Raw genomic sequence first — 25,824 nt, 5'->3', positions numbered from 1 at the left:
AATTCTAGGACAAAAGGATGCAGAGATGCTTTCACTCTGCAGTATTGTAGACCTCATGGTGCCTTGGGGCTATATGGTACCAGAGTTCAAACAGAGCCAGACAAATTTAAAGCATATACTCTGGTCATTGCATCAATCTTAGACTCCACTCCTCATATTTAAATAGTGAGTTTATCATAACTAAGTAAATGAGATTGTTTTTGTAAGGTGACTTCTCTCACATGGTCTCTATTACAAATGTCTATAATATAACCCAGTATGAGAAAGACAAGTTTCAATTTGTATCTAACCTCTGTAAGTAGCATGGCCATGATAATGTAAAATTAAACAATAAATGTTACTATGTTTAAAGAAAATCAATATTCTTATGTAGTTTTTGTTTTGTTTTGGTTTGGTTTGGTTTTTGGGTCACACCCAGCAGTGCTCAGGGGCTACTCCTGGCTCTAGGCTCAGAAATCACCCCTGGCAGGCACAGGGGACCATATGGAATGCCGGGATTTGAACCACCATCCTTCTGCATGAAAGGCAAATGCCTTACCTCCATGCTATCTCTCTGGCCCCTCTTATGTAGCTTTACAGACAAAACCAGTCACTATGTGTCACTGTTTTCCTCAGAATCACTTTTCTTAGATTTTCCTCTTGATTTACTAGCTTATAACCCATTTTCTAAGATATTTTATATATTTGTCCCTAAATTCTTAAAGCTATATGAAGACTTTATTTAAAGAGTTTTATTTCAACCTTGTAGAATTTGTAAAATAAAATTAGTTATACATGCGAAGATTTTCCATTTCTTAAAGGGATATTCTGATTTGCCAAGAATGTAGAAGATAATCTTCAGGAAACTTTTTGTCTTAATTTGTTCTTCCATAGTTTTTTCAATTTCCTTTGATCTTCCATAATTTTTTGTTTTCTGATCTTGGCATACATGTTCAAGTATAATCAAAATATCATTTATTTTTGGACAAAAATAAGTTCTGGGGGCTGGAGTGGGTAGGACCCTTGCCTTATACTCAGCCTATCCAGGTTTGACCCCTGATATTCTCTATTGACCATAGAGCCTCTACTGACCATCAGATCCCACCAGGAGTGAGTCTCAAATTCAGAGCCAGAATATATCCTGAACACTGCTGGGTGTGACCCTAAAACAAACAAAAAACAAAAAGTTCTAGTAATCCTCAAAATCTTCAGCCCATTTGCTAGGAATGTTGGTTGCTGCACCTGGTTTGGTCTATATTTCCAGACCTTTTCAGTGGCCAGAAGTAGAAAACATTTTCTTTAATACACATCATTCATTCATATTGATACTTTCAACTCAAAACCTTTATATTTTTATTAAGTTTATTTAAAGAAAATGCATCACATAGTTGACATAACTGATCTAATACATCTGTTTTAAGATGACCAAAAGCAAAGTTATTTAAAAAAATTAGTAAATAGAAAAAAAATGGAGGAGAAAGGAAGAAGAAAAAGTTCAGTAGCAAGTATATTTGTGAAAATTATTGTATCACCAATGAACTCTTTAAAGTAATAGAAGACTTTGTAAGCTCTTCTTTTTTTTTTTTTTTAAGGATAAGAGTTAAAAAAAATACAGTAAAAGAAAAAGGTGTGAGAGTGGCAATTGTTGCTGTTTGCATAGGCCCAGCAAAATATGGAATACATAGAAAGGAAAAGCCTTGGTCTAAATACAAGGAGACCTAACACCTGAAATATTGTGGTGTAAGACCTACTATGGGCTACAAGCATACTGGGTTGTCCTACTCCTGAATCATTCTCTGTGGTCCCAGTAAAAATTTTTTTGAACAATCGCTGTTGTTGGTGTCAGGTTTCTGTAGAAAGAGATCCTGGTTTCTGTGCATATCCTACCTACATCAAAGTCAGGATGATGTGTAGCATTTTCTAGTTTCACCTCACCATTAGAGGGTGAGGCACAGAAATCTGCCCTGAAAGCAGGTTGTTTCTGTTGCTAAGTCATCTGGGTGTTAAAAGAACGCTCTTTGGAGTAAGTCGATGCCAGGGGAGCGATAGGGCCTTCCCTGGTAGAGGTTTGCTTCCTGGTGATGGTCCAGAACAACTGTAGTTGTTTCTGTAGATGGTACCATGATTTTTTTCAAGTTTTTAAGAAACTTGAAAGCTCATTGTCCTAACAGTTCTTGAAAGTCATCTGATCAAGTCCTTTTTAAATCTCATTAAATGGACAGAGTAAGAGATTGTCAGAGTAAAGAAACAATCTAGAAAGCATTCAAATAATTAGGAGAAATTTTAGAAATCATCCAGTGATTCATATACCCATTCATGAATGAGAAAAAGTTTATTCCACATTTCTACTTGGACTTGGACTACTTAGTGTGAGGGACAGAATTAGACCCAGACCAGTTTAATTCCTGTTTCTTTTTTCTAAGTCTTCTTCAAGAATTACCATTCCCAATTGCAGAAGTAAGAAAACAGAACTGAGAGAAATGTAAAGGAGAATGAAACTCACTGAGGACTGACTGTGTAGTGACTCAGTGGAAGTGATCAGTCAGTGCACAGACCCACATAATAGAAATAAGTAAGAGATATCTGTGTAATTGTCTTTCCAAAGCACCATTAGATTTTCTTATAATTTCTACATTTTTTCTTTCCTTTAACTAATGGTTCAGCAGTTACACACGAGCAAAGGCAGGACCATCACAGCAAAGAAAAAGTCCCATTAACAGCCTTCTCAGGAGTAGAATTTATGACTGAAACTCATTAGTGCCACATACAAAAACTAATCAAGCTTGAAGCCTGGTGTAATGCCTCAATTTCCTTCTAATGAAGGGGTATTTTTAAGGATTCTTTCTATTCTTCCTTAAGCATACTAATTTTGTCTATAGTCAGTTGCTTATTATCCCTTGCAGTTTTTCTTAAACTTTTCCACATAAGAACTGAAAGAGAAAGAAAGAGTGCAAGAGCTGAGGAAACTGCTCAAAGCATGCAGAAACCCCAGGTTTAATCAGCATTGCATGAAACCCTGACCACCACCAGGAATACACTTCCCAAAAGAAAATAGTTCAAACTGTACACGCACACACACATGCAAACATACATGCCCCGTGCATATATAAATATATATAAATATATATAAATTATATATATAATATATAAATTTTATATATGTATATATATATATATATATATACACACACACACACACACACACATGCGCAAATACCCAAAGATACTAAAACGTATAAACAGCACCGGGAAAGTAGCCTAATGTAATCTTTTTTAAATGCAAAATTTCTCCAAAATCCTGTTTATATCAAATATTTTCTTCAATTTCATACATACTGCTTTGCATATATAAATAAAAACTTAAGAGGAAAAATTTATATTAACAGATGCAAATGCTTAACAAAAGCTTTAAAAACCTGTCCCTTCCTCAATCATAGCACATCTCTTATATTCGCATCTGAGAAATCTTGAAAATGAATTATGTAAGTAATTTATATTGCTTTGGGCTAGAAACATGCTATAGGTGACTTGATGTTTTTTAAACTTGAATCAATATTCAACCAATATTTGTTGATAATTTATTTTCCTTATTTCTTTTTTTTTCTTTTTGTTTTGTTTTTGGGTCACACCCGCAGCGCTCGGGGGTTACTCCTGGCTCGAGGCTCAGAAATAGCTCCTGACAGATTCAGAGGACCATATGGGACGCCGGGATTTGAACCATTGACCTTCTGTATGAAAGGCAAACGCCTTACCTCCATGCTATCTCTCTGGCCCCTATTTTTCTTATTTCTATTTTAAGTCACTAATCTATAGTTATTAAAATTGTCACAAAATTTACCTTTGGTCAATAGTAATGATAATAGTGTATGTATATTCAAATTCTGTAGTTTTACCATATTTTCATCAAAATAAAAATATTAAATATAAAATTAATCTATTTCAAAAGTGTCTTCTAAAACATTCTAAAGCACCTGCTAAAATTAGCTTAACACAAATTAAGATTAAAACTAAAGAAATTGGGTGGGAGAGATAGCACAGCCTTGCAAGCAGCTGATCCAAGACCTAAGGTGGTTGGTTCGAATCCCAATGTCCCATATGGTCCCCTGTGCCTGCCAGGAGCTATTTCTGAGCAGATAGCCAGGAGTAACCCCTGAGCACTGCCGAGTGTGACCCAAAACCCAAAAAAAAGAAAACACCAAAAACCAAAAAAAAAAAAAAAAGTAAAGAAATGAATTAAAATTAGGGGCTGGACAGATAGCACAGAGGTAGCGCACTTGCCTTGCATGCAGAAGGTCGATGGTTCAAATCCCGGCATCCCATATGGTCCCCAGAGCCTGCTGGGAGCAATTTCTGAGTATAGAGCCAGGAATAACCCCTGAGCACTGCTGGTGTGAACCCCCCCCAAAAAATTAAAATTAATAAATGTTAATACTCTAAATTAAATGTATATAATCTGAAACTTTAATCTGTAAAATATAAATACTACTGGCTTTTAAAAATGATTCTTTAAAAAAGAAAAAGATAAAAGAAAAAAAAGAAAAAAAATGATTTTTTATTCATAATTTATTTTCTTCCTGTAAGAATGTTAAAATTGGAATGACACTTCATGAAAGTTTTAATTAAAATTTTGATGTCAATAACTTAAGAGGAATATAATTTAGTGGTACAAAAATATAATTTAGGTATAATTTAGCCCCTATGTATAAATCATACACTATTCTAATGTGTGAGCACAAAAGAATAATTTAGCCCTTATGTATAAATCATACACTATTCTAATGTGTGAGCACAAAAGAGTAAGTACAAATAAGCACAAAGAGAACAGTAGCTGGATATAGAAAAAATTCATTCTTGTTGAAATAAAAGATGTGAAAAATTGATTGCTTTGTCTTTTATCAAAACACTTTTTATATCATATTTAATTTAATAGTTCTCAGTGGATTTTTTTTTTTTTTTGGTTTTTGGGTCACACCCAGCAGCACTCAGGGTTACTCTTGGCTATATGCTCAGAAATTGCCCCGCACAGGCTCAGGGGACCATATGGGATGCCGGGATTCAAACTGCTGTCCTTCTGCACGCAAGGCAGGGCAAACACGCTACCTCCATGCTATCTCTCCAGTCCCCTTATCTAAGAACTTTTGATCACTTTCATCACTCTAGTACCTTCCACACTTCAAAGCAGCCTAAGGCTACATCTCTAGAACAACCCCACCTACAAACTTTTATAGGATGCAGAGTAGATTCCTTCTATTTTGCATCTCTAAGTCAGAGATGTGAGAAGATGTTTTACTGGAATTGAAAGTGTTAATTATGAAAGAAGATTATTATACCTTTGGCCATGCTGTGACAGTGCTGACGGCTCAAGTAAGAGAAGTGTGCTCTTTAACAATTTATGTGGGACGGGGACAAGGGTTGGAATGCTCCAAGAAGGCTCCAGTCTGAGAAGAGCCAGTCTTCAGTACATGACTGATGCATAATGGTCTAGTGAGAAGATAGCTCTCTACTATGCTCAGGGGAAAATAATGTGAGAAAGAGCCTAGGAAATGCAATGTTCCCAGAGAGCTTTTAATCTATTACCTACCTACCCTAGGGAAGCTCATATATAAAGCAGATATGGCTTAAACTAATTTACCAATAAGGAAACTGAAACACCAAGTAAAGTGAAGTAACTCTACAATGTTAACCTAGCTACACCTTGAGAGAGCTAAGATCAGAACTCAAGAGTTCTCCCTCCCTACTCCCTAGAACCCTGTTCTCTCCTGTCTCACTTCTTGATTCAGAATTTTTGTAGATTTCTGTCAGGATTTTGTGGTCAGGTATTATGTGAGTTGAAAAGAATAAAATGACCACATTGTTTAGCCCTCTTTAGTGTTTAAGCATTTGGAGGTTCAAGGGTGGAGGAAAGGGGAAGTTGTTTTAATGGATGTTTTTTGAACTCGATCATTGAACTTCAACATCTTGGAACCAACATATCCTTAACTCTGTCTGGTCAAATAGTGATTATGGGCACAACAATACAATTACCGTATTTAGTCTTCTGAGGAGTGGTCAACATCTTCTTTCATCCTTTTGATTTGGAGTTCCCTGGGCTACTGCACAGGGGTGTTTTCTGTGCTTATGTGGCAATTTGAGAGGGGGTAGCTAAGTAGCATAATTGTTACTTAGCAAGCAGTATGCACTATTTGGGAGTCGGGGGCTGAACCTGACAGAAAATTAAATTTGATTTCTGCCCTGAGAGGTCCTCATTTTAGTCTGATGAATGGATTTGACATGTAAACACAGGAAGAAGAAAACACCAACTTCAGGGGAAATAAGGACAGTCACTGAGAGTATCTAATAAAAGTAATTTGATGATGAACTGAAGAGAATGAATAACTTCTTAGCTGTAAAGCAAAGTCTACCAATGCCACCTCTAGCTGATCACCAACATTCTTCCCCCAAAATTTCTGTATAAGTCATGATATGACATTTTCCTACAAACCAGGGTTTTTAGTGACACTGTCCTATTCAGAAAATATATATACTCCTTTCTCTTTCTCACTGAAAACTTTAGTCTACAGAGAAAAATAAAAGTAGTAGAAAAAAATCAAATTATGATTATATATAGAGGTGTGTAAATGTCTACTTAGGAATCTTTATATCAAAATGTGGCTGACCAGTATGAGTAAAACATTCACTGTTTCGCTTTTGGTATTCTTTAAAGAAAGAAGCGCAGGATCCTGGAAATAGCACAAACAATAGTATAGCATCTGCTTACTTATAGCATACTTATAGCATCTTACTGAAGGAGAAGGGCAAGAATGACAACAATGAGGAGAAGAAAGAGGAATAAATGGAGGAGAAAGAGGAGTTAGAAGAAAAGGAAGAGGAAGAAGAGGAGGGGGAAGAAGAGGAAAAGAGGAGGAAGAGAAAGAAGAGGAAGAAAAGAGGTGGAGGATAACTTTGATGAAGTCACAAAGCAGAACCAATGTAACTGAGGTGTAGAACAAATGTATAACTATTTAAAGAAGACCTGCCAGTCAGTGCTTGGGGCCAGAACGGCACGAGCAGTAAGGTGTCTGTGAACCAGCCTACGATGACCACATTTTGATCCTCCAGCATCCTATATGGTCCCCTAAGCCAGGAGTGATTTCGGAGTGCATAGCCAGGAGTAATCCCTGAGCATCACCAGGTGTGGCCAAAATACCCTGAAGAAGAAGAAGAAGAAGAAGAAGAAGAAGAAGAAGAAGAAGAAGAAGAAGAAGAAGAAGAAGAAGAAGAAGAAGAAGGAGGAGGAGGAGGAGGAGGAGGAGGAGGAGGAGGAGGAGGAGGAGGAGGAGGAGGAGGAGGAAGGAGGAGGAGGAAGGAGGAGGAGGAGGAGGAGGAGGAGGAGGAGGAAGGAGGAGGAGGAAGGAGGAGGAGGAGGAAGGAGGAGGAGGAGGAGGAGGAAGGAGGAGGAGGAGGAGGAAGAGAAGGAAGAGGAGGAGGAAGAGGAGAAGAAAGAGGAGGACGAGAAGGAGGAGGAAGAGGAGGAGGAAGAGGAGGAGGAGAAGAGGAGGAGAAGAGGAGGAGGAAGAGGAGAAGGAAGAGGAGGAGGAGGAGAAGGAGGAGGAGGAGGAATAAGAAGGAGGAGGAGAAGGAGGAAGAAGAAGGAGGAGGAGGAGGAAGAAGAAGAAGAAGAAGAAGAAGAAGAAGAAGAAGAAGAAGAAGAAGAAGAAGAAGAAGAAGAAAGAAGAAAGAAGAAAGAAGAAGAACACCTGTTAGCATTCATTTAATCCTCACTTTCTTTTTGCTTTTTTGTTTTTTAGAGGGGGGTGTCCCACACAGGAATGCTCAGGTTCTCATCTCAGGAATTGCTCCTGGTGGTGCCCAAGATATCATATGGGTGCGAGGGATCATGCAAGGCAAACTCTCTACCTGCTGTACTTTTACTGTGACCCTGTTCTTTACATTCTTACTGGGGCATACAATAAAGGCATGTTAAGCAGACAGAAAGGAATAGATCATTCTTGATCCAACCACATATTACTTACTTTTTCATTCTAAATTATCTAATTCAATGACCTGGTTTTGTTAGATTGTATTATGGTTTCTAAAAGTACATTACTTTTCCCAGGAATCTTTTATTTATATAAATTAATCATTTCATGAAATAATGATAATTGTGTTCCTTTCTTTCCAGGCCTGACACCTCTTTGTTTTGTTTTGTTTTGTTGTTGTTTTTGGGCCACACCCGGCGTGGCTCAGGGGTTACTCCTGGCTGTCTGCTCAGAAATAGCTCTTGGTAGGCACGGGGGACCATATGGGACACCAGGATTCGAACCAACCACCTTTGGTCCTGGATCGGCTGCTTGCAAGGCAAACGCCGCTGTGCTATCTCTCCAGGCCCGGCCTGACACCTCTTACATCTTTTTCTTGCCTTACTAAACCAGTTAAAGCAATCTATATAATTTTGAATAGAAGTGATGCTATTCTATAGTTCTATTATTATTTTTCATTAATTATACTATTTGTGCTATGTAATTATCCTTCACAGGTTAATTAAATTGATGATTTGCTAAGTTTTTTTCACGAATGCAAGCTCAATTTCTATAATTAATTTTTCATAACTTCTGGAATAATTTCATGCTATTTTGCTCTTTATTTGTAAATGCTGTGTATTATATTAATAAATTTTTCTATAGATCTAATTAAATTCTTTTTTTTTTTTTTGGTTTTGGGGCCACACTTGGTGATGTTCAGGGATTACTCCTGGCTATGTGCTCAGAAATTGCTCCTGGCTTGGGGGATTATATGGGATGCTGGGGAATCTGAACCACAGTCCGTCTTAGGTCAGTCACTTGCAAGGCAAACCCACTATCGCTGCACCACCACTCTGGCCTCTAATCTATTTACATTCTTGGGAAAACTCTCCATGGTATATTTTACTTGCAGACTTCATAAAACTTTATAAATATTTTGTTTAGGATTTCTACACTTACATTCCTAAGAAAATAATCTGTAATTTTCTTTTCTCATACTAACGTTATCTTGTTTGTGGATCAATATTTTGGGGAGAATTTTATTTTATTTTATTTAATAATTTTTATTGTGACCAAAGTGAATTACAAATCGTTCAGTAATATTTAAGGTAGATAGTGACAATAAATCAGGACCACTCGCTCTACCATATTGCCAGCATGCATAGATATCTCCCTCACTTACCCCCTGGACTGCTAATGTAACTGTTCCCCTTTGTGTATAGTTTGTTGTAGATTGGGTATCGATTCTATTGTCATTGACTTTGGGTTTAGTGTTTGAGTCTGGTCATTTTTTATTTCCACTCAATGTTCATACGACTGTTTGTTCTTGGTACCCTCCATTTTTTCTCCCTCAATTTATGAGACAGAACAAGAAAAATGATTCAAGTTATATGGTTCTGTTTGAAAGAAAAGAGAAGAAAAATCCCTGGGAGGATTCCATCTAGAGATTATAAATATAAATTTAAAAGAAGAAAAATAAAAAGCAAAAATATATTATATAGCTTCATAAATTAGTTGGGAAGTAGTCTCTCTTTTTTCTATTCTCCTGTTACAGTTATTAATAAGTTTAATATGGCAGGGGCCGGAGCAATAGCAGAAGGGTAGGGTGTTTGTCTTGCATGCAGCCAACTCGGGACAGACCCAGGTTCAATTTCTAGTATCCCATATGGTTCCCCAAGCCTGCCAGGAGTTATTTCTGAGCACAGAGCCAGGAGTAGTCTCTGAGTGCTGCCGGGCATGACCCAAAAACCAAAAAAGTTTAATATGGCATGTTCCTTGATACTTAGTATATATATAAGATTATAAAGGACCATAAATAACATGGTCCTAATAAACTCTTTAGCTCCATCCCTACCTCCATTGCTACTCTTCAGATTCAGAAAATTTTCAGCTTTTCCCATTCAGAATATTCAAAAAGCTTTATTTTTTTATTGGGAAGACACTTCCCACATTTCAGACTATAGTTATTTCCTATTGATCCTTTATGCTTATCTTCAATTTATTATTCGCTTACTTAGGAAAACTGTTGATACCTGCTATCTCTTTCCTGTTTCCATATTAAACGGATCAGGACTCCTCACAGTGCATCTCATTGCATACAGTGTTTTTTTTTTTTTTTTTTTTTTAGAGTACTTACTATGCTTAAACTTAACTAATGAACTATGTGGTGACACTGGAAAATGATGTAATATTTCAAGAAGCAGAAAATACAGTATTCTTTTTTATTTAGAGAAATAAATATATATTGAAAACAAAGTTGTTCAAACTTTTATTAAGTAATTAAAAACAGTGGGGAAAGAGGCAGGCCCTTCTTTCTACCCCAACAGCTATTTTTTAAAATATTTCCTGTATCTTATTTTCTCCTTAATCAATGTGTAATTCAACTATATGGGCATAGAGAGGGCTCCTCATGAGCTTTCATACTCTTTTTTTTGGGGGGGGCACACTCTATGATGCTCAGGGGTTACTCCTGGCTATGTGCTCAGAAATGTGCTCATGGCTTGGGGGACCATATGGGATGCCAGGGGATCTAACCGCAGTCTGATCAAACCACAGTCCAACCTAGGCTTGAGCCAGCAAGGCAGATGTCTTACTGCTCCACACCACTGCTCCGGCCCCAATACCCCCTTTTTTTTTTTTAAAGAGAGGAGGTAAAGGGGCATTCTAAGTTATACACAAGAATCCCAGGAGTCATTCATTAAGATACTCAGCTCCTAGTAGTGTCTAGGCTCAAGCATGGTATTTTGAGAAGAGTATGAAGCACTGGGATTGAATTTGGGCCTGATGCACGCAAGGCAAATGTCCACTCCTTTGAGCCATCTTTTCAATCCACATGCTTTCATTTACATCTCATTAATACTCAAACTCTTGAGCCTTCAATTTCCCCCCTTGGTTTCCTGCCCCTTCATATATTAATTTTTTTTCTCTAGCCAGGTTATTTTGTGTTTAATTACTGAATATACACCATCCAGAAATTTTCTTGCCAAATCCTCAGCAACCTTATCCCTTTGATATTCTGCAGGATTCATACCCAGCATACTCCAGTTGCAAATCCAGGCTACCAAAACTTTATTACAAAAAGTTCCATGCCCATGCAGATTAGTAATTCTACCAATCTGTGGTTTCATTATCTAAGTTAGACTTCCACATACTATGCTTTCTATGTGTTCTAACCTCTTACATTTCCCCCTCCATTTTATTTTCTTCTTTCTTTCTTTCTTTCTTTCTTTCTTTCTTTCTTTCTTTCTTTCTTTCTTTCTTTCTTTCTTTCTTTCTTTCTTTCTTTCTTTCTTTCTTTCTTTCTTTCTTTCTTTCTTTCTTTCTTTCTTTCTTTCTTTCTTTCTTTCTTTCTCTTCCTCCTTCCCTTTATCCCTCCCTAGCTCCCTCTCTCCTTCCCTCCCTCCCTCCCTCCCTCACTCCTTCCTTCCTTCCTTCCTTCCTTCCTTCCTTCCTTCCTTCCTTCCTTCCTTCCTTCCTTCCTTCCTTCCTTCCTTCCTTTCTTTCTTTCTTTCTTTCTTTCTTTCTTTCTTTCTTTCTTTCTTTCTTTCTTTCTTTCTTTCTTTCTTTCTTTCTTTCTATTATTGTTATTTTGGTTTTTGGATCACACCCGGCAGTGCTCAAGGGTTACTCCTGGCTCTATGCTCAGAAATCGCTCCTGGCAGGCTCAAGGGACCATATGGGATGCCGGGATTTGAACCACCGACCTTCTGCATGCAAGGCAAATTCTTTACCTCCATGCTATCTCTCCAGTCCCTCCCCCTCCATTTTCAATCCTCTATTATCCATTTAAAGTCCCCTAAACTTCCCCTAGCATACCTAGCACACTTTATAGATAATATGCTTCCTACTTTAAATTGGAAACTTATGCTTTGGGTACACTTCCTACATATAATATATCCACTTAGCTAAAGCCACTGCTGATTTTGATTTCCTCCCCACCCACGTCAAAGTAAAAGAGGTATCCCACAAATCTCCAGGATAAAGATACCCTTTTCTTTGGATTTCATTGCCCTCAACAGCTGATATTTTTTAATAATATCTTTATTTAGGCACCATGATTACAAACATTGTTTTTGTAGTTGGGTTTCAGTCATAAAAAGAGCACTCCCTTCACCAGTGCAACATTCCTACCACCAATGCTCCCACCTCCATCCTCCCCCACCCCCTGCCAGTATTTGAGACAGGCATTCTACTTCTCTCACTCACTACCACTGTCATGATAGTTGTTAGTGTAGTTATTTCTCTAACTGCATTCACCACTCTTTGGGGTAAGCTTCATATTGTGAGCCGGTCCTTCTAGCCCTCATCTCTATTATCTCTGAGTATTATTACAATAATGTCTTTTATTTTTCTTAAATCCCATAGATGAGTGATGCTATTCTCTGTCAATTTCTCTCCCTCTGACTTATTTCACTCAGCATAATAGTTTCCATGTGTATCCATGTATAGGAAAATTTCATGACTTCATCTTTTCTGATGGCTGCATAATATTCCATTGTGCATATGTACCACACTTTCTTTAGCCATTCATCCCAACAACTGATTTATAATCACCCTTACCTCAGGCCTTTCCTCTTGTGACTCTTTCCAAAAATGCTCAACCCATTGACAAAGTTTAGAACAAAATAATGCAATCCCTTTAAGGATGCCCATGATAGTTGTCAAAAAAAAAAAATCAAATATTGTGGAAAATGAAGATTAAAGGCATCACTTTCTTCAACTTTAAACTGTACTACAAAGCGGTAAATAACTAAAACAGCATGGTATAGGAATAAAGATAGATCCACAGATCTATAAAACAGAACTAAAAATTCAGAGATAGATCCTCATATAAGGTCAGTTACTCCTTTAATAACGAAGCAAAAAATATAAAGTGAAGTAAGGAAAGCCTCTTCAATATGTGATTTCTTGAAAACTGGTCAGCCACATATAGAAAATAAAAATAAAAGGAAGAAGTACTTAGATCTTTTTCTCACTCCATGAATAAAAGTCAAAACAAAATGGATTAGGGGCCGGGTAGGTGGCGCTGGAGGTAAGGTGTCTGCCTTGCAAGCGCTAGCCAAGGAAGGACCACGGTTCCATCCCCCGGCGTCCCATATGGTCCCCCCAAGCCAGGGGCGATTTCTGAGCACATAGCCAGGAGTAACCCCTGAGCGTCAAACGGGTGTGGCCCAAAAACCAAGAAAAAAAAATGGATTAAATACCTCAATATCAGACCTGAATCCATATGGTACACAGAGGAACACATATTCAGAACTCACCAAGACACTGAAGCTAGAGCTCTCTTTAAGAACGAAATGACAATAACCATGCAAGTGAAAACAAAGGTAAACAAATGGGACAATATTAAATTAAGAAGCTTTTTCACCTCAAAGAAAAAGAAGACAGCCCTGGAAGAAATTATTAAACCACCACTCATCTGGTGGTGGTAAATTTTTATTTTAAAAAAATGTCCAACCACATCAAAAATGGAGAGAAGAGACAAATAGAAACTTCCTTAAAGAAGAAATACAAGTGTCCCAAGGGCATAGAAAACTATTCTATATCACTAATCATCAGTGAAATGAAAACCAAAACAACAATGAGATATCTCCTCACACTACCAGAGATTGGCATTCATCAGAAAGAACAGCAACCCCAAAAAATGAACTGCAACCAGTATTGACATAAATTAAGGGGTTGGGGAAGGTACCCTCCCTTACAAGTGGTGGGAATGTTGACTGGTTCAGCTGACATTTTTGGAAGACTACAGTATGGACATTCCTTACGAACTCAGGAACTAGAGGCTGGAAAGATAGCATGGAGGTAAGGTGTTTGCCTTGGATGCAGAAGGACAGTGGTTCGAATCCCAGCATCCTATAAAGAACTCAGGAACTAAACTTTAATACAACCTAACAATTCCACTCCTGGGGATATACCCCAAGAGCCCAAAAACACAATGCAGAAAAGAAATATATACTCCTATGTTCATTGAAGAGCTATTCACAATAATCAAAATCTAGAACAACCCATATTCCCAAAAACAGATAACCAGATAAAGAAGCTATGCTACATAGACACACTAGAATACCACTCAGCTATAATGGATTACTACTTCATATTTTTATGACGTCAAGCAATTTGCTGACATATGGATGGATACTGAGAGTACCACGCTAAGTGAAATGAATTGGAGAGAAAGGAATAGACACAGAATAATCTCACCCATTGCGGGATATAAAGAAATATAGTAAGAGAATAACTGAATCCAAAAAAGCAATATAAATGAAGAGCAAGAAAACTGGTCCTTAGTTGGAAGCTTGTCACTGGGGAAAAGGGGGAATAGGCCTTGGAAAGGATCATTATTATAATGATAAAGAGAGTGGTCACTTTAAACCAGAAGTGGGTACTTAAAGGAGGTAAAGTGGCATGCATGATAGCCTATTATCCATAACATTATTGTAAGTCATAGAGCCTAAAAGTGAGAAAAAGAAATAAGGGGTGGGGGAATGTACTTGCCATAAAGGCAGACTGGGGGGACGGGGCATGAGGGAAACTGAGGACATTGTAAAGGGAAGTGGGCACTGGTGAAAGGATTGGTATTGGAACATTGCATTCCTGAATCTCAGTCATAAATAACTTTGTAAGACATGGTGATTCAATTAAAAAAGGAAAGAAAAAACAAGTAAACAAAACAAACATTCTCTTAACTCTCCCCCTTCCATCTCTGTTCTTTCATAGATAGGTTTTAGGGGGAGGGAAGGGAAATGGATTTCACTCACTTTTCTTCACCACTTCCGACATACTCAAATTTGGCTTCTACTCTTGGTACTCTGAAACCTTCTGCAAACACCTTTATGTCTTCCTGATTACTACAATGAATTCATTTTATCTTTATTTTGCTAGCCCACAATGCTTTTCATGATTAAATATACTTCCTTTTCTTGACAAGCTCCTCTTTTAATATCTTTTCCCTAAATTTTAAATTTACTTTCCCCTCTCTATGCATTTTCCTTTTACTTCTTCCTAACAGGGAAGAGATGCTTCTATTTGCCCATTCCCATGAATGGGAGAATATAAAATTAATTATCATGGGAATTATTTCTTCTTTTTAACTCTCTCATTGATCTATGTGGAAATACTTTATATTGACTTGTTCCATTTTGTTATCTTTAGGTCAGTGATCTAAGCAGATAAGAAATTCCTTAGTCTTAAAGACCAAAAATAAATACAAATTTAAAATAATTTTTAGAGTAATAAGAACATTGAGTCTGAGGATGTCAGTCGTTGATGTTGTGTTTTATTTTGCACATATGAGGCCTTTGGTTATATCCCTAGCAATTAATAAAATAAAATAAAATAAAATAATAAATTTAAGACCATGAATTTGTTGCAACTTGGATAGAACTGGAATATGTCATACTTAGCAAAGTGAGTCAGAAAGGACAAACAATGGATTATCTCATTCATATGAGAAGCATAAACAGAAAGTGAATAGACAATAGCCAATGAAAACAAACCCTGAAAGTCTGTCTTCATAATTGAGTCTGCCAATTTTGCAGGCAGTAGGGAAAAGGACTGCTTGAGAAGGAACCTAGAAGGAACAGTGGTGGGGAAATATTGACACTTGGGTGGAGGGTGTATGAGTGGTCAGTGTTATGTATGCATAAAACATAAAAAGTTAAAAAATCTTTTAAATATAATAATCTAATAGATTTCATTTATTCACTCTTGTTAAAAACATGATCTTTTTCTCCCATCCTTTCCACTTCAACACTGCCACAATTGGAATTCTTCACTTCAGTAACTACTTATTCAATTGACACTTCATAATTTCTCTTTGGAGGTGTTCAGAAGTCCAACTGAATGAAGAGGATGGACCTCCATGACCTGGTCCTATGGGTCTTTCCATATGATCTATGGGCATCCTCATCAAGAAGTCTCAATATTTACAACTGATGGTAGTTTTCTAAGAACATCATGCCCTTCATACATTCAGGATTATTTTAATGCCATTTGAACTTTCTCAAATGCTCATCCCATGTTTTTCTCATCTGAATAACTCTTACTACAACTCTTTTCAAGTTCCATCTTTTCTAAATCTCTTCAGCAAACACTTAAACTGAGCAAATTGCCTCTACTATGAATTCCCCTTGTTTTAGCTCTCTCTATATCTACCATCTACAATAATCCTCATCACAATGAGTGGCAATATTAGCACTCTTAAACAAATGAGAAACTGAGGCAGTTACACCAGCTAGTACAAACAGAGCCATGATTCACACCTAAGCCGTTAAAAGATAGGGCTTACTCTCTAACCCCTAAAATTTTCAAATTCAAAGACTGTACCTTTCTTCAGTTTTTTCATCCCTAATATCTACCATGTTTTCTAGCACACAAATACAATAAATAAACTAATTCACAGTAAATAAACTGCCAAAGGGTTTATAAATTTCAAAAATAACTAAGAAATAGTCCTTAATGCTTAAAGATGCTTATGACCCAGCAGGTTTGGCAAAGATTGGTGAAATACTAAAATAAGAGAAATGAATTAAAGGATGAGTCAGTCAGAGTTGAATAGCTTACACATTGAAACATTAGTATTAGAATGCTTAGGACCCTCTTTAAAATCTTATCCTTGAGGCACCTTCCTGGAAAAAAATAAAATTAATGTTGTCTTATAAATCATTGGAAGTTACTGTGAAAGATGTCTACTGCAAGTTTCAACACTCTAGATTAGGTATTATTGTCTATACCATTTATCCATTAGGTAGGCATGAACTTAACATGAGTCATATTTGTACTAGGGTAGTGATAAAAAGAATAATGAAAACATTAAGAATATTGAAGTCATTCAAAAGAATAGCTCACAGAGTACAGAGCCGCTAATATGATAGATGGCAGAGTGAAGGACCAAAATGATTCTATTGTTTGTAATAATGAGCAAAATCAAGCAGATGGCATTTTAACTATCAGAGTTTCCATTTATATTTTGGAAAAAAAAATCAAGTTTTCCCCCAAAATATATACATGATGTTATTTTAAAAAAAAAACAGGATTTAGTGAAAGAGAGAGAACAGAGGGGTCAGGCACATGCTCTTTTTATGTGTGCTCTCATTCAATCTCTGCATATGGCCCACCAAATACTGTTGTGGGTGATTCTGGTGGCCTCCTTCGAGTGGTAAATCAGTGTTGCCCAAAGTAGCATGTGATCATCCTGGCACTTAACTACTTAGCCAAAGTAGATAAGTTTTGCCAGAAGAGGTGCTGAGGTCTCTGATAGCTGCTTAGAAGGCCTCCAAAATAAGTGAACTAAATCATAGTAAATACACAAATAAAAGACCAAGGACTTTAGTTGGCCTTACCTCTAACTGTAGGTTAAGCCTACTGCAGTGGTTGTTGTTTTTTGTTTGTTTGTTTGTTTGTTTGTTTTTTGTGGACCCCATCCCTAGTCCACACTCAGGGTTACCAGGGGCCACTCCAGGTAGGATTCAGCCCAGTGATCCAGCGAAGCAGTGCTATTCCTGGTGGTGCAGGATTAGAGACTAAATCCATTGTCTAAGGCTTACAAGTTATGAACAGCAGGCTTTTGAAATACAATTTCTCTGAGAGTTCTTTCCATGGAGAATGGCATTTAGGTCCCAAGACTGGGAGACTCCCTGTATTGGAAACACTAAAATCAAGTTGCACCACCTGGAAGCCTGGGCGGTGATTTGCTATCCTAACTGTAGGATAGCCTGAGTGACTCTGTCAGTTTCTTTCATTCCTGGGAGCTTGGATTAAATAAATATTTCTTCGTTGTTTGTCCCCCACCCGCCTCACCAAAATGCTTGGTTGGGAGTCGGATCTCTGGTCTCCTCAGACAAGAGCCCAGTGGGTGGAAGCAAGAATGGGGCCCTCATGGCTTCCAGGCTCCAGGACCCAGATAAAGTCATCCTTGGGGCCTCCTCATCACAGGCACTCAGAGTATCTACAAGACCTGGAAGCTCCCTGTAGATTCCTAGGAGATGTCGAACAGGAGCAGGATTCGGGCTGGAGACAGCACATGTGTTGGACACTTGCCTTGCATGAGGTAGACATGGGTTCGATCCCCGGCATCCCTATGGTCCCTGGAACAGGGGCCAGGAGTGATGAGAGAGGGGGGGGGGGAGAGAGACAGAAGGAGAGAGAGACAGAGAGACAGAGACAGAGAGAGAGAGAGGAGACAGAGAGACAGAGAGATCAGAGCTAGGAGTAACCACTGAGCGTCATCACCAGGTACGGCCTGAAGAAAACAAATCTTGTGTGATTGTGTGACTTGTGTGGGGAGGGGGGAAATTTATAATAGAAATGAGAGAGAGAGAGAGAGAGAGAGAGAGAGAGAGAGAGAGAGAGAGAGAGAGAGAGAGAGAGAGAGAGAGAGAGAGAGAGAGAGAGAGCAGAGTCGGGAGTAACCGCTGAGCATCATCACCAGGTGCAACCCCCCCCCAAAAAAAACAAATCTTGTATGACTTGTGTGGGGAGGAGGAGGGGAAATTTATAATAGAAACAAGAGAGAGACAGAGAAAGAGAGTGAGAGACAGAGAGAGACAGAGAGAGCAGAGCAAGGAGTCAGTAACCGCTGAGCATCATCACCAGGTGCGACCCCCGCAAAAAACCCAAATCTTGTATGACTTATATGTAATAATAGAAACCAGATGAGATGAGAGGTCAAGACCTCCAAAAACAAAACAAAAACAAAAACAAAAAACCAGGAGTCTGTGGAGAGCAAGCCACGCATAGGCTCAGCCGCAGCGGTGCTTCTACTAGCTCCTAAATAGTAGGACGCGCTCATCATCCCAGAGAAGAAGGTTTTTGGCGGGAAACACCTCGCGCGCGGGGGATGAGTGGGGCGGAGGAGGAGACTGCGTTAGTTGAACATAAGTGTGTGTGTGACCCGATGGCTGCAGCCCTCCGCTCCGCCCACCAGGGCTCGCTCTTGCCCTTTGGCTCCGGAGCACAGACCACACCCCCTCGCCCCTCCCCTTCTCCCCCCTCCTTCCTCAGCAGAGGAGCCCGGAAGGAACGCGCCGTCCAGGCCCCGCCCAGCACCCCTCCCCTGCTGACGCCAGCGGGGCTGCGGTCGCCATGGTGACCAATCGCGAGGCCCGGCCCCGCCCCCGATACCACGCCCCTTCGCCTTAGCCACGCCCCGAGTGACGTCGAAGTACGTCAGCGCGCGCCTGGCTGGGCCCGGAGAGCCTGGGGAGAGACTGACGGCCGGACTGGCTCGGTGAATTGAGCGCAGCGGAGCTCGGAGCTAGTCGCCGCCCGAGCCGACCCAGCCCGCGCCGCCCGCCGCGTCTCTCAGCAGCGGGGCCAATGCAGCATGGTCATGGCTGATGGCCCGGGGCACTTGCAGCAGCAGCAGCAGCAGCAGCAGCAGCAGCTGCAGCAGCGCGGGCCGGTCCGGGTGGGCTTCTACGACATCGAGGGCACCCTGGGCAAGGGCAACTTCGCCGTGGTGAAGCTGGGGCGCCATCGGATCACCAAGACCGAGGTGCGGCGAGGCAGGCCCGCGGGTGGGGTGCGGGGGTGGGAGAGAGGGGGGTCGGCTGGGGCTGGGTGCGAGAGGGAGCGAGGGGGGGATCCTCAGAGCGGCGTCCCGTCCGACTGACTGGAAGGAAGGAAGGAAAGAAGGAAGGAAGGAAGGAAGGAAGGAAGGAAGGAAGGAAGGAAGGAAGGAAGGAAGGAAGGAAGGAAGGAAAGAGCCCCGTCGACCCGATCCGCCCGCCCTCCCGCTATGGGAGCGATTGCTTCCACCCGCCTCCGATGGCCTCCCGGAGTTCTCCTCGCCCTCACTGCGCCTCTGTCTCTCTCTCTCTCTCTCTCTCTCCCCACCCGGGTCGTGACCCGCCCGCCCGGCCTGCCTGGCCTGCACTGTGGCTCCTCGCAGGCCTCCTCGCAAGTTCCGCGTCTGCCCCGCTCGAGAGAGAGAGAGAGACAGAGAGAGAGCCGGGGTTGGGGTGGGGTGGGGTGCGAGGGGAAGTTTCCTCCAGGAGCTGCGGGTTGCATCTGATCAGGGGTTGGGGAGGACCCTCCTCTTGCAGCGGGGTCACTCACTCACTCGCTCACTTACTCGTTGCACGGGCTTCCTCCCCCCCCTAACATACACATTCCCCGCGAGCCCGGGCCCAGGGGTGCGTCTCGAAGCCCAGCTAGCTAGCAGAACGGGCGCACCCCAGCGCCCAACACTCACTCACTTACTTCTCTTCTCTTCTCCCTCTCTGGGCCGTCCCGCAGTGTGCCTCCCTGCTGGAGGGCGAAATTTCGAGCTTGAGAGACGCATTTCTTTCGACCTAAGAGCTGCAGACAAAAGAAAAGGGCTGCTTTGGAAATAAATGGGGCACCCCTTTGCGCTTGTTGTTGGGGTTGCTCTTTCCTATCCTGGGGGTGTCCCTGGAGGGCTGTTCCAGCCAGGTATGCTTTGTGGCGCTGAGGAGGACGCTTCTCCCAGAGCCACAGCAGATATTATTATTATTATTAATTATTATTATTATTGGCTTTTCCACTCTTTCTTAGGGAACCTCACTCAGTTTGCTTGCTGCCTGCGAATTCCCGCACGCTCACTCCTTCCTGCCTGGCACATTTTCATCACCGCACATATTTTCTTTCTCTCCAGTCTCTTATTTTATTTTATGTTATTATTATTCTTTTTGGAGGGTCATACCCAGCAGCGCTCAGGGGTTACTCCTGGCTCTGCACTCAGTAATCGCTCCTGGCAGGCACGGAGGACCTTATGGGATGTAGGGATTCGAACCGCCCTCGGTCCTGGGTCAGCCCGCTTGCAAGGCAAACGCCCTCCAGCTGTGCTATCCCTCCGACCCTAGTCTCTTTTCTTATCTAACCCGCCTTCCCCCCACCACCCCCCACTTTCTTCCCCAGTCTCAAGCTGCTGCTCTCTCGGGGTCTCTATTTTAAGGCGTGCAAATGAAATACTTTGGGGGTGAAGGGGGTGCAGAAACGGTGGCAGCAAAAGCATTCTTTCGAAAATAAATCTCGTGGGGTTTTGGTGGTGGTTGTTGCTTTTCGACTTACAGTACTCTTCTGCCTTATTTTGTGTAGTTCCATCCCTATTTCGGGTTCCTTCTGTTTTCTTTCGTATTCCTTTCTTTCGTATTTCTTCTTCTCAATCCGAACCTACTTGAGTTGAAATGTGGAATAAAGTAGGACTCTCCCCCCACCCCCATGGCTGCTTATGTATGATGAAGGGCATTTGAATACTGGGGTGATTTGGGGAAGCTGTTCTCTTAGAAGTTTGGTGTACGTGAAGGAATCCGTTTGCAAAGGAAGGGATGGTGCCAGTGACAGTTTCACTTTTTTTTTTTTTTTTTTTTTAATTTTGTCTATTCGTGCTGATCCGAGGCTGCCCAAATCTGACTTGTTTTTTAGCATCAGGACCAAGGTCACAGCTTCTCCTAACGTAGTTTTGTCCCAGTATTGGCGGTTTAAATGAAGTTCCAAGTGAAAATAATTTGACTATAGTGAAATTACTAATATTTGCATGGTTTAATCTGACCCCAGCATTTTTTTAAATGAAAAAGGAAATTGGTCCCATTCCTCTAAAGAACCGTGACCTAATGTCCTGCCACTTCCCCTTAAATTATATGAAAATGAGACATTTTGAATGTGTAATGTTTTGATTGCTTGCTTAGAGACTAAACATCGAACAAATTGCACATTACAGGGAGCTTCGATCACACGTCAATTATATTATTCTGTGGTTTGATTCTCAGTTCACAGGTTTATCTTAATTTTCCCCCTCATCGGTTCTTATCAGTGTTAGTCGCAAGATTTAAGTAAATCCCTGTTTCTTGCTAGGTTAGATTAGGCATCTGTTTAAGAACTGCTTAAGTGGAACTGATAGTGACAGTTTAGAGGTTGACAGTTCAAACTGTGTCCCCTCAAACTAATAAATCTTGTAGAGCTAGGGGGCACTATGGAGTAGTATCATGGTTTGGGGCTGGGAGAGGGCATAAGATCAATGCATTCATAATTGAAGCTATAGATCAGATCATGGAAAAGCACTCGGATCCTAAATTGGTGTGTGTAGTTTATGTGTGTAAAAGGACTTAAAAGCTAACTTTTTACTTCATAAATTCCATCTCCCCTAGGCTTTGCTAAGGTTATCCTTAACATTAAAAGAAACTGAATTTAATATAGGTGATTTTGAGTAATATGGTATAGTAGAATATGACCTCAGGGCAGGGGGAAGGCACAATAATAAGTAGGATCAAAAGTTCCTGTTGATCTAGCTTTGGTTTTGTGAACTTTTATTGTAACATATTAAGAATTATTTTGCGTCAATGCAGATACAGTTGTTTTTAATTATATTATTATTATTGAAGGTGTCCCCCACCCTGTTTTGGGGCCACACTCAAGTGGTGTTCAGGACTTACACCTGGCTCTGCTCTCAGAGATCATTCCTGGCAGGGGTCAGGGATCATATGTGATGCTAGGAACTGAATTTGGGTTGGCTGCATACAAGGCAAGTACCCTACGTGCTGTACTTTTGTTCTGACCCCTGTTGTTGAGATTTTTAAGGGGTGTTAGCTTCATTAATTGGATGAATATCTGTGTCTTTGCCAAATAAGACTACCTCATATACAACAAGATGGCTCCCCAAACTAAATATTTATTTAACATTGCCTCAGATTTTCATTAGTCTCAAGTTTGGATCAAAGGCAAATTTTAGAACTTAGTAAGCACTTATGATAAACAGTTGAACCCTATTATTTTTAATTGACTCTTTTCCGTCTCTTGTTTCATATTATTGATTGGTGTGTTTTTGATTGAGCTTAGGAAATTCAAAACTGCCTTTTAGAAAAAAAGAGTTAGCAGACAAAGGGACCTTCATTTTGGTCTATCAAATAGCTTCACATTGTTTAAGAACTATATTTACATCATCATCCAAAGGAGCATTCTTCTGTGGGTCTCTATGTAAATTCACACACAAAAGGCAAGGCAGGTGGTGGTAGATTCTAGCTTCCTAATACAAAACTCATAAAAGCTTTGTAGTATTGGTTGTGGTTTATGAATTAAAGTAGCTAATTTTATTAAAATTACCATAATGGGGAAAGAATAATAGTATCTAGACTGTCAAAACTATTTTCAGCAGAACTGGTTGCTAGTTTGCTATGAAGCGAGTGCCCTTGAAAAGTGTTTTATTAATGCTATACTAGTAAAAACATTTTTTTCCTTTTATCTAATTATGAATGGCTTGGAGTTTGCTAAATTAATATTCCAGAACAGCCAGTGCTCTTAAACACTTTTGTTTGTTTTCTGACTATTTAAAAATATATAATCATGGGGCTGGAGAGATAGCAGAGCAGTAAGGCATTTGCCTTGCAAGCAGTTGATCCAGGATGGACAGTGGTTTGAATCCCAGGATCCTATATGGTCCTCTGTGCCTGCCAGGAGCTATTTTCTGAGCATAGAGTCAGGAGTAACCCCTTAGTGCCATGGGTTGTGACCCAAAAATCCAAAAAACTATATATATATATATATATAAATAAAAATATCCAAAAAACCTGTAATATTAATTCTTCCACCAAAGAAGCTAAGCCATTCTTAACCTTAAGTCATATCTCCCTTTAGTCTTCTTAATGGATTTTTCCAGATGAGATCACATTGATATATTTACATAAATTGTATCTTTCGTCCATTATTCTTTATAGCCTAAGCATTTTGTCGTTCATATCTTTATAAAACATTTTTTAATACTCTGCATAGTGATCTACCTTGCAGATGACTCCTATTTTACTTAACAATGCCCTTATTATTGAACATTATATAGTTGGGAGTTTACAGTATTGCAGTGAATATTTATATGTGTACAACTGTCTGCATTTAACTTTTTAAGGAAAATAAATTGGGGATAAATTCCTAGAAGAAAAATTACCAAGTGAGAGGTTTATTTTTACATTAAAGAATATTTTTATTATCAAAATATATCATGATCATTATATGCATCCAATTTTAATTCCTCTGGGAAGTTCTATCTCAGCTTTGGCAGTTAAGATGCCAACATTTAATTGAAAATATTTATTTTAAATTATAAATGGTAAATACCACCCATATTATCATCACAAAGACATAATCATCATTAGTCCTTTCCAGTCCTTTTCTGTGACAGAGAATTGAATTTTTCTAAGTATTGTGCTTCTTCTACTGCTTATTCAAAGAGCATGAAAATATGTAGTATGTGGAATCTTAGAACTGTTTCACATGGGCTAGAGAAACAGAACAGCAGGTAAAATATAGTACAGCTTTGCACACGATGGAGCCAAGTTTGATCCATGGCACCATATATGGAGTAATCCTTAGGCACAGAGCCAGGAATAAGCCCTGAGCACTAATAAATGTTTCCCCTCCCTCCCCCACAAAAATGTTCGCAGAGGTTCTGAAATGACCTTATTCAAATGACATGTAAATATAGTGTTGGACTACTTTCTTATTCTTAACAGAATCTGGAATGAAGAATTGATTTATAAGGACATCTGAAAACGCTTATTCTCTGAAAAGCTGTGTGCATTTGGGGATTTTCAATTACGCATGACACCTGAACCTTAAAAATGTTGGGATTTTTTTTTTTTAAGCTTTCCAAACTGAAGTACCAAAATTGCATTTTCAGGGCAAAGGATAGAAACAAGAGAAAGGCATACAACATACGGCATGTCACTTATGATGTTTGCTGAAGAAAAGAACTGATTTTTGATACATTTTCATTTTATATTTTGCCTGGAAGATTTAAGACTACTCTTGGAAAAACAACTTGTAAATGACATCTCATTTCTATGAATTGAAAGAAACCTCTACAGTAGTTTCTGTAGTATTTCTGGGCTAAGGACTAACTAACTGTAGAGGCACAAGAACTCTGAGAGATGACAGTCATAACATGAACCTTGATTGTGGTGATGTGGGTGAATACAGTTGTCAACTTGTTGGATTACAAAGTTTATATAAATATGGTTTATTTTATATCTAATTCCTCAAAACACTGATATGTTAAGAGGATTTTAATAAAGAATAAGTTATTAGAACTTTTATAAAAAAGACTGATCTTGCTGTTAGTTTTTACACTGAAGTAATCCAGATTTCAAGAAGCAGCTGTACTGTATGCATCATAAGAATTTATTTCCGGGGCCGGAGAGATAGCATGGAGGTAAGGCGTTTGCCTTTCATGCAGGAGGTCATCGGTTCGAATCCCGGCGTCCCATATGGTCCCCCGTGCCTGCCAGGAGCAATTTCTGAGCCTGGAGCCAGGAATAACCCCTGAGCACTGCCGGGTGTGACCCAAAAAAAAAAAAAAAAAGGAATTTATTTCCAAATAATATAGTCGCTGGTATTTCTATGATCTTTGTGTATTGAAATAAAAATTGTTTTTGTAATGGGATATAAGTGCTTTATTAGAATTTGTTTCAGGTTCTTTGGCACCCTAAACAAGTAATACTTTGAAAATTATTATGCTAGATATTCTACAAAGTGGTTTATTCTTTAGGGATTACATATATGCAAAGTAAAAGTTGTGTAAAATTTTGTTGAAATCTCTAACTTTAACAGAGTTTAGTGCATCTGATTTTAATTCCTCTGGGAAATTCTGTCTCAGCTTAGGCAGTTAAGAAAACACTTATTTGGAAATAACTGAAACTGACCTCCATTCTTGGATTCACATGATGATATTTGATTTATATGGCCCATTGCTCATGGCAGATTTATTGCCTTAAAGCCAAATGGATTCCAGAAGTCTTTCTTTCCTCGTTAATGTACCTAGTCCTTCCTCTGCTTTCTTTATACTTTTGAAATAAGTTATTGTGTGAAAAAGTTTTACTTGTGGAGAGAATAGCCT

At 39.5% G+C, this 25,824-nt stretch overlaps 1 protein-coding gene across 1 annotated transcript in view; it reads left to right on the top strand.

Annotated features, from left to right (window-relative positions):
• Positions 1 to 19,191: 19,191 nt before the first annotated feature.
• Positions 19,192 to 25,824, top strand: part of SIK2 (salt inducible kinase 2) — a 131,781-nt gene continuing 125,148 nt past the window's right edge. The window contains exon 1 of the mRNA XM_049778640.1: positions 19,192 to 19,476. Coding sequence (XP_049634597.1) covers positions 19,306 to 19,476 — 171 coding nt within the window. The 5' untranslated portion in view covers positions 19,192 to 19,305. The remainder of the gene's footprint in view (positions 19,477 to 25,824) is intronic.

Source organism: Suncus etruscus, chromosome 8, assembly GCF_024139225.1.
Source record: "Suncus etruscus isolate mSunEtr1 chromosome 8, mSunEtr1.pri.cur, whole genome shotgun sequence".
Classification (NCBI taxonomy): domain Eukaryota; kingdom Metazoa; phylum Chordata; class Mammalia; order Eulipotyphla; family Soricidae; genus Suncus; species Suncus etruscus.
The sequence above is the reverse complement of the archived record's forward strand: the minus strand, read 5'-3'. Positions and strand labels throughout refer to the sequence as shown.